Source organism: Ostrea edulis, chromosome 3, assembly GCF_947568905.1.
Source record: "Ostrea edulis chromosome 3, xbOstEdul1.1, whole genome shotgun sequence".
Taxonomy (NCBI): Eukaryota; Metazoa; Mollusca; class Bivalvia; order Ostreida; family Ostreidae; genus Ostrea; species Ostrea edulis.
The window spans coordinates 20,901,169-20,917,339 of record NC_079166.1 but is presented as its reverse complement, the minus strand read 5'-3'; the positions used below and the strand labels follow the sequence as shown (position 1 = coordinate 20,917,339).

Sequence of the window (16,171 nt, the reverse complement as noted above, 5' to 3'; positions counted from 1 at the left end):
TCAATACTGAATAAAATAGTCTTTGCTGAACCTTTAGCTGGCTGGTGTTACAGTACATACCAGGCATGATCAATACTTTTCTCTTGGATTGTATTGAAGCAGAATCAGACATATAAAATTTATGACCATTTTTATCATTTCTGTTGGAAGAACTCTAGACTTGCACAATGATATTTATGTATTAGACTCAGGACGTGAAGAAACAGTTCGATGATATGGTCAAGAAAAAGGAGGGAACGGAGAAAAAGTGCGAACATGAAATACAAGAACTCATGGCAACCATGGAGAAATTTCATCAAACAAATGCCAATGTTGTGGAAGACAAGGACAGGGAAATAGAGAGACTAAAGACAGATATTAGCAGAAATATGGATAAATCAAAATCGGAGGTCTCACCCTGGAATTTGTATTACTAAGTCTTTGTATTAGTTACTGTTTATAATAAAGTTTTCTGTTTGTCGCTTAGCATAATTTTAACTATATGCCAACATGGGAATGCATATGTCAATACTTTTATTTGATTGACCATTTTGTTTCATGTACAACCCCTAGCTCTCAATAGTTACAAAATATAGCCATGAGACATGATACAGTAAGAAATCATGTGTTGCTATAGTGATCAAATATTTGTGAATTACAGAGTGATGCCCAAATACTGGAGCTCCGAAATGAGATAGAGGAAGTCCAAAATCTCCTGGGTAATTCAAACAAGAATATGGTAAGTCAGAAAAACAGCATAGTAATGCTAGAGGTAAGTCAGGTAATTGCATGTGTATGAGTAGATTAAGAAAGAAAAATACATTAATATTTTTCAGATTTCTCTTTTATTTTCTATAATTTGATATATTATGTTTGTATGTCATGACAGGAACATGATTTTAGGGAGAGAGAGAGATCAGAGAAAGAAAGAGATATCAACTGCCATATATAAAAGAATGCAGCTGTGTTCCTTTCAGTTTTATTAAATGATATGTTTCTTTTTAATTTTTAAAGATATCTTTACGAAAGGAAAATGAAGATTTATACTGTAAAGTTAAAGAGTTTGAAGTTAGCATTGAAGAGGTATTTACACATTGTACTGTTGAAGATATCTGTATTGTAATTAAAAAACTATGATAAAGTTTATTATCAATTATTTTGTGTAGTGTGTAACTTCTTTTTATGTTTTTTTTTTCTTTCACAGAGAGATGCACAAATCTCCCAATTACAGGCTGCGATAAACATGTTGAAGAAAGATGTGGAATCACATCAAGGAGAGAAAGTAATATTTCTAAATATCTGAATTATTTTCTTGAGCTTACAAAATGACATGATTACCTCATTTTATAGTTATACCCCTGAACGAAGTTCAGGGGAGTATATAGGAATTACTCTGTCCGTCCATCCGTCTGTCTGTCTGTGCAGATTCGTGTCCGGACCATAATTTCTTTGTTCTTTGACTTAGGCATCACCATGAGACGATGTGTTGAGTACCTTCATGACCTCTATATGACCTTGACCTCAAGGTCAAAATTAAAGGTTTTTTACAATGGATTCGTGTCAGGGCCATAACTTCTTTGTTCTTTGACATAGGCATACCATATTTGACACATGAGTGTATCACCATGAGATGATGTGTCATGTTCCTTCATGACCTCCATATGACCTTGACCTCAAGGTCAAAATTAAAGGTTTTTTACAATGGATTCGTGTCAGGGCCATGACTTCTTTGTTCTTTGGCATAGGCATACCATATTTGACAAATGAGTGTATCATCATGAGGCGATGTGTCAGGTACCTTCATGACCTCTATATGACCTTGAACTTTGACCTCAAGGTCAAAATTGATTATAGGGTTTTGACATAGTCATACCATAAGACATGGGTGTATCACTATGAGACTATAATTCATGTACATTCATGAACTCCTTTTGACCTTGACCTTTGATCTCAAGGTCAAAATTGTAGGTTTATGCCATGGATTTGTGTTCGGACTATATCTTCCATTTTCTTCTACAAAGGCATACCTTATTTTTACACTCAGGAAAGAGGTAATTTATACCTATTAACAACACCCTTTGGGAGATTGGGGTAAGCGGGGGTATTCTTAGTGAGCATTGCTCACAGTACCTCTTGTTGTAATTATAATAGTTAATGAATAGTGCTACAAAATAACAGTTACCTTGCTTTATAGTTATGTAACTGTTAATGAATGATGCTAAGGTTTAACATAGTTATGTAATAGCTAATGAATGATGCCAAGGTTTAACATATAAATCATGTAATAGTTGATGAATGATGCTAAGGTTTAACATAATCATGTAAAAGTTGACGAATGATGCTAAGGTTTAACATAGCTATGTAACTGTTAATGAATGATGCTTAGGTTTAACATAGTTATGTAATAGTTAATGAATGATGCCAAGGTTTAACATATAAATCATGTAATAGTTGATGAATGATGCTAAGGTTTAACATGGTTATGTAACAGTTCATAAATGATGCTAAGGTTTAACATAGTTATGTAACTGTTAATGAATGATGCCAAGGTTTAACATAATCATGTAACTGTTAATGAATGATGCTTAGGTTTAACATAATCATGTAATAGTTGACGAATGATGCTAAGGTTTAACTAGTTATGTAACTGTTAATGAATGATGCCAAGGTTTAACATAATCATGTAACTGTTAATGAATGATGCTTAGGTTTAACATAATCATGTAATAGTTGATGAATGATGCTAAGGTTTAACATAGTTATGTAACAGTTAATAAATGATGCTAAGATTAGTTATGTAGCAGTTAATGAATGATGCCAAGGTTTAATATAATCATGTAACTGTTAATGAATGGTGCTAAGGTTTAACATAGTCATGTAACTGTTAATGAATGGTGCTAAGGTTTAACATAGTTATGTAACAGTTAATAAATGATGCTAAGGTTAGTTATGTAACAGGTAATGAATGATGCCAAGGTTGAACATAATCATGTAATAGTTAATGAATGGTGCTAAGGTTTAACATAGTCATGGAATAGTTAATGAATGATGCTAAGGTTTAACATACACGTAGTTATGTAATAGTTAAAGATGCTAAGGTTGAACATAGAAAATAGGTAATTAGTTAGATTTGCAAAGGTTTAACATAGTTAATAGTTAATGATGATAATATAGTTACTTCGTTTTATGATCGTAATAATTAATGTATGATGTACAAAATAACATTGTTACCTTGTTTTATAGTTGCGATAGTTGATGAATGATGCTATTTGTTTTTCAGAATGAAGTGGAAACAGAAAACAAAGAATATAAAGAGAAAATCCGCAGATTTCAGAATGACTTAAATGATAAGGTAAGTTACTGTAGATTCATTTTTATCTTGTATTTTGATTAAATTTATATGCATGAAATGTACTTTGCTCTTATTTATCCTGCAACTACCTTATTCAGTTAATGGCCCCATAGCCTTGCATGTTCCATTTTATTGGGAATTATAATCATGTTTTTCAAAGTTGACATTGTGACATCAGAAGCACTGCATGTTATTTTTCTAACATGAAATTGGCAATTATCAGTAGGAACTTTGACTCGATAGTGTCACTGTGTGTATTAGGATTAACTAACAAGTACATTACAACTGTCTTGAAATATACTGTGTGATATTTGGGCTCCATTTGAAAACGTGAACATATTGTTTTCTTACCCTCGCCCAAATATCACACGTACTTCAAGACGATATCCACATACATGTATTTCATAGATATTGTGATATGGATTGTTGCATGTGATATTCTATTCACCATGATGTACACTTACATACTGACTACATGTAGTAGAGTGTTTTGGGGGAAATCTTTATGTGATATGTTGGATCTTGGAGATGATTTTGAATTTATTTTTCACATGTGGATTAATCTTTTTTTGTTTTTTATACCCCCCGCAACAAGTTGTGAGGGGGGTATACTGGAATCGGGTTGTCCGTCTGTCTGTCCGTCCGTCTGTAGACGCAATCATTATGGTTTCCGGGCTCTAAAGCATTATCCTTTCCACCTACCGTCACCATATCATATATATGGACTACCCATGGGATGAAGATGTTCCCTATCGATTTTGGGGTCAAAGGTAAAGCGCACTGGACATCAAAGTAGCAATATGGTTTCCGGGCTCTAAAGCGTTATCCTTTCCACCTACAGTCACCAAATCATACATATGGACTACCCATGGGATGAAGACGTTCCCTATCGATTTTGGGGTCAAAGGTCAAGCGCACTGGACATTGAAGTAGCAATATGGTTTCCGGGCTCTAAAGCATTACCCTTTCCACCTACAGTCACCATATCATACATATGGACTACCCATGGGATGAAGATGTTCCCTATCGATTTTGGGGTCAAAAAGTCAAAGGTCACGTGCACTGGACATCGAAGTAGCAATATGGTTCGGTTTGTGATGCCATTTGTTTTTTACACTCAGAAAAGAGGTAGTTTATAGCTATTACCAACACCCTTTGGGAGATTGGGGTAAGCGGGGGGTATTCTTAGTGAGCATTGCTCACAGTACCTCTTATTTTAAATACATTTTATAGGTAGATGAAGAAACATTTGTTGCATGCACTTGGATGTTTTCTTTTAGCAATGTTGATTATAGCAGTTTCAAAAATTTAATGGAACTTATAATCATTGTCAACAAATTCAAGAATCACAACACTTATTTGACATTGTATTGATCACAAACAATGAAGTCTTACTTATTATTAAGTTAAAAGGTAAATACATATATGACAAGAATATATATGAGATATAGAACATTTTCAGATAGGTAATCAATCTAATTCTGAGTAATTGTAGATAAAACTTGCTTCTTCTTTTTTCTTGAATTGATGTGCATTTTTGCACGCCGGTCTGCTATGTGATATTGGTTTTCTGACCGGTAGTTGTAATGTTGGCTATTGTGACATCATCCGCAGTGCAGAATCATAATGATTATTACTAAATATGTAATAAATAGTTATATTCATTTTATTCAGGAATCAGAAATTCAAGAACTCATGACAAAGATAAAAGACATGAAAGTTGAAAAAAGGGAGCACAATACAACTTTGAAACTGAAGAAAAAGTCGAATTTACAATCTGAAATGGAGAGTACCCCATCAACACCAAAGGCACATAGTATGTCCAACAGAGATATAGCCCAAAGTAAAACCAACAACAATGCACGGATGACACCCAAGATCCCTCCACTGAGTAAAGAGGTGATCTGTACAGTGAAAATGGCTTTACTCTTGCATGTATCATGTACTCTGTAGCACAATCTCTAAGATCTGATGTATACATAAATCTGCATTGACATGTGCAGTGTGATTTATAAAACCCAGCATAGAAGTTGACATTTCAGTAAGCATTAGCAGCCATGAAAATCACATGCATTGACAAAGAGCAAAGTCGGCATTATGAGTATTTGCTTAGTATTTCCAGCATTCAAAATTATACTACATGTAGCATTCAGGCAATGTCTGTACTAAATCAAACAAAGAGTAATGTTTCATGCTCAAAAAGTATTCAGAGGGGTACTCTCAAGGGTTTACATCAAAATTCAATTATCCACACTGAAAATATATACAAACTGGTTTCCCCTCATTACATAATGAAAGGTGAAGATAACGAACAGTGATTAATCTCATAACTCCTATAAGCAATACAAAATAGATAGTTGGGCAAACACGGATCCCTGGACACACTAGAGATGGGATCAGGTGCCTAGGAGTCCTGAGTAAGCATCCCCTGTCGACCGGTCACACCCGTCGTGAGCCGTATATCCTGAATATAATCGCCGTGAGCCCTATATCTTGAATATGATCTGAATATTATAATGTAGACCCAGTATTGGGACCTCTTCTGTTTTGAATATACATGTAAATGATGTTGGTGATAAAATTAGTAATACACTGTTAAATGTTTGTAAGCATTTGCATAGGATGATTCATAGCTGTAATATAATGTAGCCCTCTCTGAATTTTGGTTTTCTTCATTTGAACAAAAATGATTTTTGATTCTTAGTCAATATGAATTTATGAACTTCAACTTACGATTTGTGAGACTATTCTACGGATTTTAACAATTTCTTTCTTAATTCATATTGTGTGCCATGTATTTTTTTTTTTTCAGCACTAGCAAAACCCTAGGGTTTTTTTTTTTTTTTTTTTTTTTTTCAATAACGTAAAATAGAATTTTTGTCTATTCATAAATCTTCAGCAAGTTGGCACTTGAAATAAAGCTGAGAATTAACAAAATTCTCTTTCATTTTGTGTATTCTACATGTACATGCACTCGGCCCCACCTTGTATACATGGGATGTAACAAGTGATGTAGAAAAACTTCTTCAGCTGTATGTAGCTGAATGTTAAAGGGCTGTTTGAACCCAATAGACATGTAGAGAATCACTCTGTTTTGGAAGAACCACTGGGTGATAGGAGAAAAGTATATACCGGTAGCCATGTTGGCAACTATGAGAAAGATATACATGTACATGTACCTCTTGTATGTTTAGAGTTCCATGTTTACCCAACTTTTAATTTTGTATTCCTTATAGAAAAAAAAGCCCAATTTATATGTGCTACACAGAACATTGATTTATGCATGTCTTGCAGCATAATTTATATTTGAGGCTTAAAGTTTATATTTTAAATGCATGCATGTTTAATACTGAGATCTAGAAGAGATATTAAAACACTTGTAAAGAGAAGGCATTTTTTTTTTTTTTAAAACTTTGGTCCAATGCCATTTCACACATGTGATTATGATATAAAAATAAAATCAAAAGAGTTCAAATCAATCCGATCTAGCATACTACACCAAATTTCAAATGTACAGTACACGCTTATAATAAATCCATACTGATCGATGCTTAAATTATTTCACTATGTCAGATGGAAAATAATAAAATTTTATTTAATATTACAAAATTTGATCATAATGATTCAGAACTGTTTTTCATTGACCCAGGAGATTTGCTATAACTATGTTTTACTGTATATGATTATGATATGAAATGTGTTCAAATCATAATAGATAGATTTATATTTTCAACAGAATCAGTGCACTAAACCAAAGTTTTCTCCAAATCTAAACAAAGAAACTGTTGGCAAAAGACCAAGTCCCAATGCAACCACTCCTATGGCATCTGTACTGAAAACTCCTCAACGAAGTATTTTGAAAACAGAAAGTGGAAATTCAGTTATCAAAAAGAGAAGAGTGGTTTTTGCTTCAGATGATGAAGATGAGAATGGATCTGATTCCTCAGAGGAAATGATGGAACTGGAGGTAAGTCATTACTAATGTTGATTAAAACATAGTGGATTCTGAATACTAAAGTCCAAATGATTTGCAGGGAAAATGGTTTAGCGAACAGGGATTTATTTCTTGGGATAGTAACTGGTACCAATTCTCAATGTCAATTACTATATATATATATTTTTCAAACTTTGAGGCTAAAAAATGCCCAGCAACAATTTCCTGTAACATCATAATACAAGGTTGACCTGAACTCTTTGTATAAAAGGTTGTACAAGCTGATTTGGTACTTCCTCTTGAATAGAAAGTAAAAGGTCAATAAAATGGCACTCCTTTGTAAAATTTTAAATGATGACTACTTTTGTATTCATTAAAATATGACTTTTTCAGTGTTAATTTTAAAATAAATGCCAATTGGTATTACAAAAGAAATTTCTCAATTGACACTACAAAATGTTCAATCATTGTATTTTTTCCATTTGATTGTGTATGGGTACTATTCCCTTATAGTAAACAAAGAAACACTAGCGAAGCACCATGAGGGACAGTTACCTTTTTACATATGTAGCTCACCTGAGCCAAAGGCTCAAGTGAGTTTTCTGATCAAAATTTGTTCGTTGTCTGATCGTCGTTGTTGTACACTTTTCACATTTTCATCTTCTCCAGAACCACTGAGTCAATTTCAACCAAACTTGGCCAAAAGCATCCTTGGGTGAAGGGCTTTCAAGTTTGTTCTAATGAATGGCCATGCCCCCTTCAAAGGGGGAGATAATCACAACAATGCAAAATTGGGGTAGGATCATTTAAAAATCTTCTTCTCAAGAACCAATGAGCCAGAAGAGCTGAGATTTACATGAAAGCTTCTTGACATATTGCAGATTCAAGTTAGTTCAAAACATGGCCCCCAGGAGTAGGATAGGGCCACAATAGGGGATCAAAGTTTTACATAGAAATATATAAGGAAAATCTTTATAAATACTTCTGAAGAACCTATGAGCCAGAAGAGCTTTGATTTACATGAAAGCTTCCTGACAGTGCAGATTGAAGTTGTTAAAATCATGGCCCTCGGGGGTAGGATGGGGCCACAATAGGGGATCAAAGTTTTACATAGAAATATATATAGGGAAATCGTTAAAATCTTCGCCGCAAGAACCAATGAGCCTGAAGAGCTTAGATTTACATAAAAGCTTCCTGACATAGTGCAGATTTAAATTTGTTCAAATCATGACCCCCAATGGTAGGTTGGGGCCACAATAGGGGATCAAACTTTTACATAGAAATATATAGGGAAAGTCTTCAGTTAAGGGCCAAGGTGACTCAGATGAGCGATGTGGCCCATGGGCCTATTGTTTTGATATTTGTTTCTATGTGCTAACTATAGGTAGGGAATAAAAATCACTTATAAACATTAAGTGATTCATTCGAAGTACAATCATCATGATGAAGCTTAAGTTGCTGTAATTCCATGTATCATTATTGTGAGTGTATGGGAGAGAATTTTTAATGCTATTCTCTGCAGATAAACGAAGTAGAGAGTAGGCTGAAATCTGTCACACCAAAGAGAACTCCATTGCTGCTGAAACCTTCCCCAAAAGTAAAAACACCAGATAGGGCTCTGTACTATGGCAGTGATGGCGAGGAAGAATACTGCACCCCAAGAACTCCAAACAGGCTGCAGTTAAATCGTGTACCGAGAGCTCCCGCCCCTCTAAAACAAGTAAGTCTTTTACACGTAGGTTCGAAATTTAGATCATGCTCACAAAAACAAAAAATACAAGAATTATGTACATGGAATGAAAATTTTATTGTAATTATAGACAGTATAGTTTGAGATGAAATAAAACTATAACTACAATTTTATGATACATAATGAGTACCAGTTATCACCTGCTATACTCAGAGGGAAATATAACTTTGATTTGACTTAAATGGGCCATCAGAACAATTTATTTTTACTTTGATCACAACATTTTATGGGCCCCTATCCAGAGTTTAAAATTGCATTTTTCTTCAGAGAGAATTACATACTAATTAACTTGAATGTTAACCTGAAACTAGATCGTTGTAAATCTTGCAATTTTTATTAACTAATAATTCTTGCATACTTTACAATGGGTGTCGTTAATTCTACATGTTAGGTATTTGATATTTTGAGGAAAAGAATTTTTTTAATTTTGATATACAAACTTCATTTGGCCTGTAAAGGAAACAAACAATATGGGATGCACTCATCGATTTATATACAGGTGACTTTCAATCACTCGAATTTCAAGTGACCTTGATAAAGCTTCGAGTGATTGAGAGATAGAAAATTGAGTTAAATTCAGAAGTTAAAGGTCTGACCATTATGGTTCAGATTTTATGGCAACTGGAGTGCATATTTACAACATCCTGGCATCATTTTGACATGTTGTTCTTCATATTTTTAGGTAATTGACTTGATTTCACCAGCATGGAACTTAATCTTGCATCGATGATTTTTTAAGTCTGTCTATTTGTGTTAAAGGGACTGATTCTCGATTTTACCCAAAATTTTGTTTTTCACTTTTAATGATCAAAATCTACTGTCTAGTGTGTTTGAAAGATTTGAAATGAAAATTAAGGTTATACATCATCACAGAAACTCATTTTAGAGAGTTTATTATTTGTTTTGTAAACAAAGATTGTAGTATGCTATTGTTTACGAACTTTTCAAAAGAAATGGATATCGATCTAAGTTTAATTTATTTTTGATTTTGATTTGATGTTTTCCGCCACACTCAACAATTTTTCAGTTATCTGGTGGCGCCCAGTTTTTGTTGGTGGAAGAGAGAACCCAGATACAGTGCACCTGGGAAGAGACCACCGACCTTCCGAAAGTAAACTGGGAAACTTTCTCACTTACCGGCGCAAGCAGGATTCGAACCCACGCCGACAGAGATGAGAGGCCGTGTGATTTTGAGCGCGATGCTCTAACCACTCGGCCACGGAGGCCCTCGTTTAATTTATTATATCTTTCACATTTCAAGCATTTTGGGGGTAAAATGTGTCATCTAAAAGTTACAATTTGTGAATATGCAAAATTAAGATGAATTATATTTCAAAATCAATATTTCACTTGTTTGTTTACATAAAAAGACGCGAGTCTTTGTTTACATAACACAGATTTAAGGCTAAAATATTGCTTTCATTTCTTGCATTCAGAAGGTCAAAATTTTGGCTGTCAACATTAAATGAGTTATATTTTAATGTTTAACATCAAAAATGAAAAATATTTTTATCAAAAATCGTGAACCAGTCCCTTTAAGATGGACTTGCGTGTACATAATCTCTCGTACATCACAGAGCACAATTGTCACAAGTCACAATTTCCAGTTGTTTTACACAAAACACAAAATAAATAATTATATTTCCTTGGCATGTCTCTAAATTATATAATTCTCCAAATTATTGTCTTATTGTCAAGTCCAAACCCTTGTAAAATTTTATCTTTAGTCAAATTACATATTAACAAAAACAAAGCAGGGATGGTCAAGGGTTAAATTGACCAGTTAAACAATTAACTATCTATGCCATAAGAAAACATAATGACAATTAACTATCTATGCCATAAGAAAACACAATGAATATCTATTAACTGTAATTGATGTGTTCAAACTAGCCCCTGGCATTCACAGTTGTCCAGGTAGGGTCCAAGGGAAAATAATTATATCCTGGAGTGGTGTGTATACGCTACCACCACTTCAAGAGATGAAGAGTGAAAAACAAAGATACAGAACCCAGATTTCACTTGGAGAGATCGAGAACTTCAGGAGATCGAAAGTTTGGTTGATTGATTGTATAAATCCTGATTAACGTCTCAATCAAGAAGTTTTCTCTCATATGAAGACGTCACCAAGACTGGTGAAGGGCTTCAAATTTAGGCCTTTGCTCGAAGCTTACGGCCATTGATCAGTGAGGGTTCTTTAGCGTGTCACACCTACTGGGACACGGGACATGCATTTTGAAGGTCATCTCCGAGGACCCGTGACATTCATACCTGATGCCGAGCGTTTGGTGATGGAACTGTCACTACCTGTTCTGACGACTTAGGTCTCTTGCGGCCAGAATTCAAACCCCAGCCTTCTGCATGCGGGACGAACGTTCTAACCACTAGGCCACCGTGGCGGTTCAAAAGTTTGGAACATAGAGAGTAAATTTGCTTAGTTTTATAGAGAAAAAAATTGGGACCATGATTTCACTTCGAGAAATCAAGAAATTTGGGAGATCAAAGTTCGAGCCATCTGATCAATGTACTGGATCTACTGCAATGCACAATGGTAATTATGTTTGATGGCTAAACCCCCAATGAAGTATACTGCATGACATAAAAAATTCAATACTAGATACAACTTTTGTTAATTTAGTGTCAATTAATAAAATGCTGCATATGTTCATGAATAGAAGTAGGGTGTCCGGGTAGTTTAGGGGTTAATAAAATTGTTACTCACCACTGCAATCCCCAGGATTGTCAGTGGTTTATGTGAGAGGGTGTTGTGGTCGCCCACTCGGACATTTGGGTTTCCTCCCACATCAGTGACCTCTCCGAGCCAACAAGAAGCATTAATATAAGTTGTAGATATTTGTTAAACGTGGTAAAATAAAGGTTAGACTTTTTTTTAATAGAAGTAATCATTAGAAAACATGATTTTGCAAATGACAAAACTTAAATTCAGACTGAGTCTGTGCTTAGTCCATTGCTACATGATAAGTATCTTTACCTTTCTTTACTAAAGCCTAATTGGACTTGGGGTTTTGGCATTAACTTGGGGTATTGTAGTTGTTTTTCTTTTTACCACAATTTGTATTTGAGTTTACAACCCCAACAAATAATTGCCTAGTATTTAGTTAAAAGAAAAAGAAACTTTAATGCCCAGCTATGAAAAAAAGAGGGCATATCGTTTCGCACAGGGTCTGATTGTCTGTTATTCTGTAGACCAAGTCTTGTTTGCTCAATATCTAAAGAACCCTTTGCCTGATAGTTACCAAATTTGGTACAGTAGTGGTCTGTAGAGAGGAAATGACCCCTATTGATTTTAAGGTCAAGGGTCAATCCACTGGACATAGAAAAATATTGTCTGCTCAATATTTTGATAACCCTTTTGCTGACTGGTTTCCCTTAAAAGCAGATTGTCCCTATTGATTTTGAGGTGACAAGGCCAAAGATCAAACTGGACATAATAAAATAGTGTCTACTCTATATCTTGAGATTTCATCATTTGCTTGACAAACATCCTAAGGAGTATGTGCCCCCCCCCCCCCCCCCCCCCCCCCCCCATTGCTTTTGAGACCACAAGGTCAATTTAGGTTATGATTCAAATTACTGGGGATGCAGGAAGATATTGTCTGTTCAATATAATATCATGAGAAGGTTTGCGTTACAGACATCAAACTCTGTGTTTTGGTACCTTCTAAAGAGTAGATGATGCCAGATAGTTTTTAAGTCACAACTTGAAGGTCATCATGCTTCATGAAGTATGTCAGCATGAAACATCACAGTTCATAAGTTCATACCCTCATGTATTTTCAAGAGTGAACTTTATTTCGTAAATTTATATGCAAGGCATGCATGGAGGTCTAAATGACCATATCACAGTTGCTATTATGTAAAAGTGTATCTACTGATGGTTATGAAATTCATAAAAGCCATACAAATTCCAGGTGACTCCTTTAGAAAAGTCTCAGAACATACGGAAGGCGCCTTCTAGACCTCAAGGAAAATTCTTCCTAACTTCTCCAAAGGAAAGACTGAAGAATCAGAAGAGTAATTCAAAACTGGCCAAGTTAAAGAGGACAGAGGATTCTTGGTTTGAACTGGATTCAGTGTTTGGATTTGAAGATTAATTTTGAATTTTGTTTTATGTAATGATAAACAGAAGAGAGGAACATATGTATGCTTAGTGCTGAGAACATTTGAAAGTGTTATACTCCGTATATTTACTGATTTGAACAATCGTTACCAAAACTGTGATGTACCAGTAACTGTGATCCTGAGCTCTGTGATATTTAATTTGTTGCTTTTATTGACAAACATTCCATACTTCTTGCCTGTGATAAACAAGTGACATAATTGTGATATGTGTTCAGTATTATACATGTTATACATTGTGACTTTCAAGTTCCTGAATATATATAATGATTGGTTGTATTCGTGTTCACAAGAAAATAAACATTATATAACAAAAGTTATCGCTGTGTGGCTGCTTCGTTTTAAAACTATACATGTACTTCTAACATAATTATTTGAAGTCTTCATTAGATTATATGATGTTCCATATTACATGTATGCTTATAGATTAAAAATATACTCGGGACATGATTTGTCAAAATAAGAAAAGAAAGTATTTTCTCTCCACAGCCCCATCTTGCAAGCAAACATAGATAATCATCATCCGTTCACCCTTCGACACTCCTTGGGAGGAATGCATGTATCTGGTGGTCTTCACCCACGTTTCTGAAAATAGCAAATAAAAAAACCTCTTCAATGTAAAATTCATTTTTTAAAAATTGTGCAATGTGATTTATATAAAGATATTTTTTTTAAAGGTCAACTATAAATAAATCAAGCGACTCTTTAGTATATGGAACTGTCCACCATCATCTCAAAAACTGCTTCTCCATTTGTCATATCTTGGAAATGTGGTGTATAATACAAAACCTAAAAAGTTATTTTTGAACATCATAGCAGACTGAAACATATGGTATGCATAGTCATGATTGGCAAGGAGGCCTCTTCTCTAAATTAACGAATTTATGACACCCCCCCCCCCCCATCCCCCAAGGCCAGGTGTTATGGTTGTATTATGTGACCTTTTAGCTCACCTGAGCTTGAAAGGTCATATTATTTGAGACCCGACTATGTATTGAATGGCAAGTCCATTTTGTACCATGTTCTTTGACCTACTTGTAAGAAAATCGAACCTCTTCAGTAGCTCATGATCATGGATATTCAAAGTAGACCTTTCATGTTTTACATATAGATTTCTAATGGCAAAACCTTTCATTTCATACCATGATCTTTAACCTGGAGCTTTTTCAGAATAGCAAGGTCATGGTAAGCATATTGTTGTAGAGACATCGTTGGTTGTTGCTGACCCTTTGGGCTAGGTTAGGACCACACTATGGGGCAAAAAGTTTTCATGGGATTAAAAATTAAAAAAATAGAAATATGCCCACAGGAAATGAATGCCTCACCCTGCCTAATGTGACATTTGAAATGCGATATGAAAATAAAACCAAACCAGGGATTATCGGTACCTTCTCTTTAACCGATATTCTGCTCTATTCGCAATGGAAAATAGGTTGATTTTTTCCATTTTGTGGGAAAAAATTAAAATACTGAACCCTTTTTATTATACAAAATTATGCAGATTAAGGATAATGATAGGGGTGATTGGGGGGAAATATCTCCTTTGTGTAAAAAACAAAAAAACACCAAAACATAGCTTTTCAATGGAGAGAAAATGTTGCTGCACATTTTTTTCCATTCACCTTATCAATGAATAAGAAGAGAAATATAGTGCTTTCTCAATAGGGAATTCACTTGTTTTTTTTAGTACCATGGTTTAAACCTTTAGTGAACTTAGTCTGGTGTGGTGCTAACTTTTTATACACGTAAATCTGAGTTGTGTTCAAGTCCTCACTCTTGCGCACAATGTGACATGCCATGTAGAATATACAAATGAGAGGAATTCCAAGCCCTTTTTCATTTTAAATACTAACCGGAAAGTCGACACTATGGTGCACAATGTAAGCTGCCATGTGAATCTAATTCGAAGAAAAGAAGACTTGAGAGAGATTAATCAAGACCATTGTTTTGTATACCTGTACATTGTTGGATCAAGAGTACCGCAAACGGTACATGATATGTCAGTAAAAATGCGTACATAGGATGTTTTTCTTAAGCCATAATTTGTAGAAATTTGCTTCAGGTAGTATCTGCGACAGGAGGTAGATAGACAAACCAAGAGTTCTGTATGTAAAATATTTCCCCAAATTTGACCAAGTTCAACAACCTCTCAATATTCAAAACTTCAAAGTCTAAACCATAGCTTTTAAAATGTGAAAGGAATTATAAGGACAAACCATGTTCTTTTAAATATTTAATATAATATTTCCTAAAAATAAACTAAGTTCAACAACATGTAATTTTCTTAAAAATTAAAGAAAATCAAAATCCTTGCCACATGCACATCTTCCATACCCATACTCTATAAAATAAGAAGGTCCTCACTTGAAAACTGGAAGGAAAAATAAAATACAAATCATGCAACAATTCCTCAAAACTGATTAAGTTCAATAACCTGCAATTTTCTCAAAAATTGAAGAAAATCAAAAGCCTTGTCACATGCACACCTTCAATACCCATACAGTCACTTTGTAAAATAAGAAGGTTCTCACTTGAAAATTGTGGGAGGAGTTCACCGAACAAATCATGTACTCTCTTTGTACAACAAGGTAAAACAACCTGTATTTTTCTCAAAAATTAAAGAAAATCAAAATCCTTGCAACATGCATATCTTCGATATCCATACAAAAACTCTGTACAACTAGATGATCCTCACTCGAAAATTGTGGGAGGAGTTCGCCGGACAAATTATGTAGGCCTGCCCTCCAGATTAAAATAATTTTGAAATAAAGGGGCACAACTCATTCAAGATCTTGAATGATCCACAAAGAAGCAACATAGCAAGTTTCAGCTTGATATGCGACAGAGAAATGAAATTAGAAACAGAAAACCCCGAACGGACGGACATACAGACATCGCTGTACCATAATACGTGGCGTATAAACAGATTAAATTGATTTACCATTGAACAAAGATACTAGATTGACAAACATTGAAAATTGGTATACCGTTATCAATTACCCCCTATATATCTACC

At 34.5% G+C, this 16,171-nt stretch overlaps 2 protein-coding genes across 2 annotated transcripts in view; one reads left to right on the top strand and one right to left on the bottom strand.

The window, feature by feature from the left end:
* The window catches only part of LOC125675242 (synaptonemal complex protein 1-like), a 58,007-nt gene extending 44,532 nt beyond the window's left edge, over nucleotides 1-13,475 (top strand). The window contains exons 23-31 of the mRNA XM_056157736.1: nucleotides 186-389; nucleotides 641-718; nucleotides 994-1,062; nucleotides 1,184-1,261; nucleotides 3,260-3,331; nucleotides 5,006-5,230; nucleotides 7,068-7,298; nucleotides 8,788-8,985; nucleotides 12,948-13,475. Coding sequence (XP_056013711.1) covers nucleotides 186-389; nucleotides 641-718; nucleotides 994-1,062; nucleotides 1,184-1,261; nucleotides 3,260-3,331; nucleotides 5,006-5,230; nucleotides 7,068-7,298; nucleotides 8,788-8,985; nucleotides 12,948-13,130 — 1,338 coding nt within the window. The 3' untranslated portion in view covers nucleotides 13,131-13,475. The remainder of the gene's footprint in view (nucleotides 1-185; nucleotides 390-640; nucleotides 719-993; nucleotides 1,063-1,183; nucleotides 1,262-3,259; nucleotides 3,332-5,005; nucleotides 5,231-7,067; nucleotides 7,299-8,787; nucleotides 8,986-12,947) is intronic.
* Nucleotides 13,290-16,171, bottom strand: part of LOC125675238 (uncharacterized) — a 37,183-nt gene continuing 34,301 nt past the window's right edge. The window contains exons 8-9 of the mRNA XM_056157737.1: nucleotides 15,009-15,053; nucleotides 13,290-13,740 (exon numbers count right to left, since the gene is read on the bottom strand). Of these exons, the coding sequence (XP_056013712.1) occupies nucleotides 13,729-13,740; nucleotides 15,009-15,053 (57 nt within the window). The 3' untranslated portion in view covers nucleotides 13,290-13,728. The remainder of the gene's footprint in view (nucleotides 13,741-15,008; nucleotides 15,054-16,171) is intronic.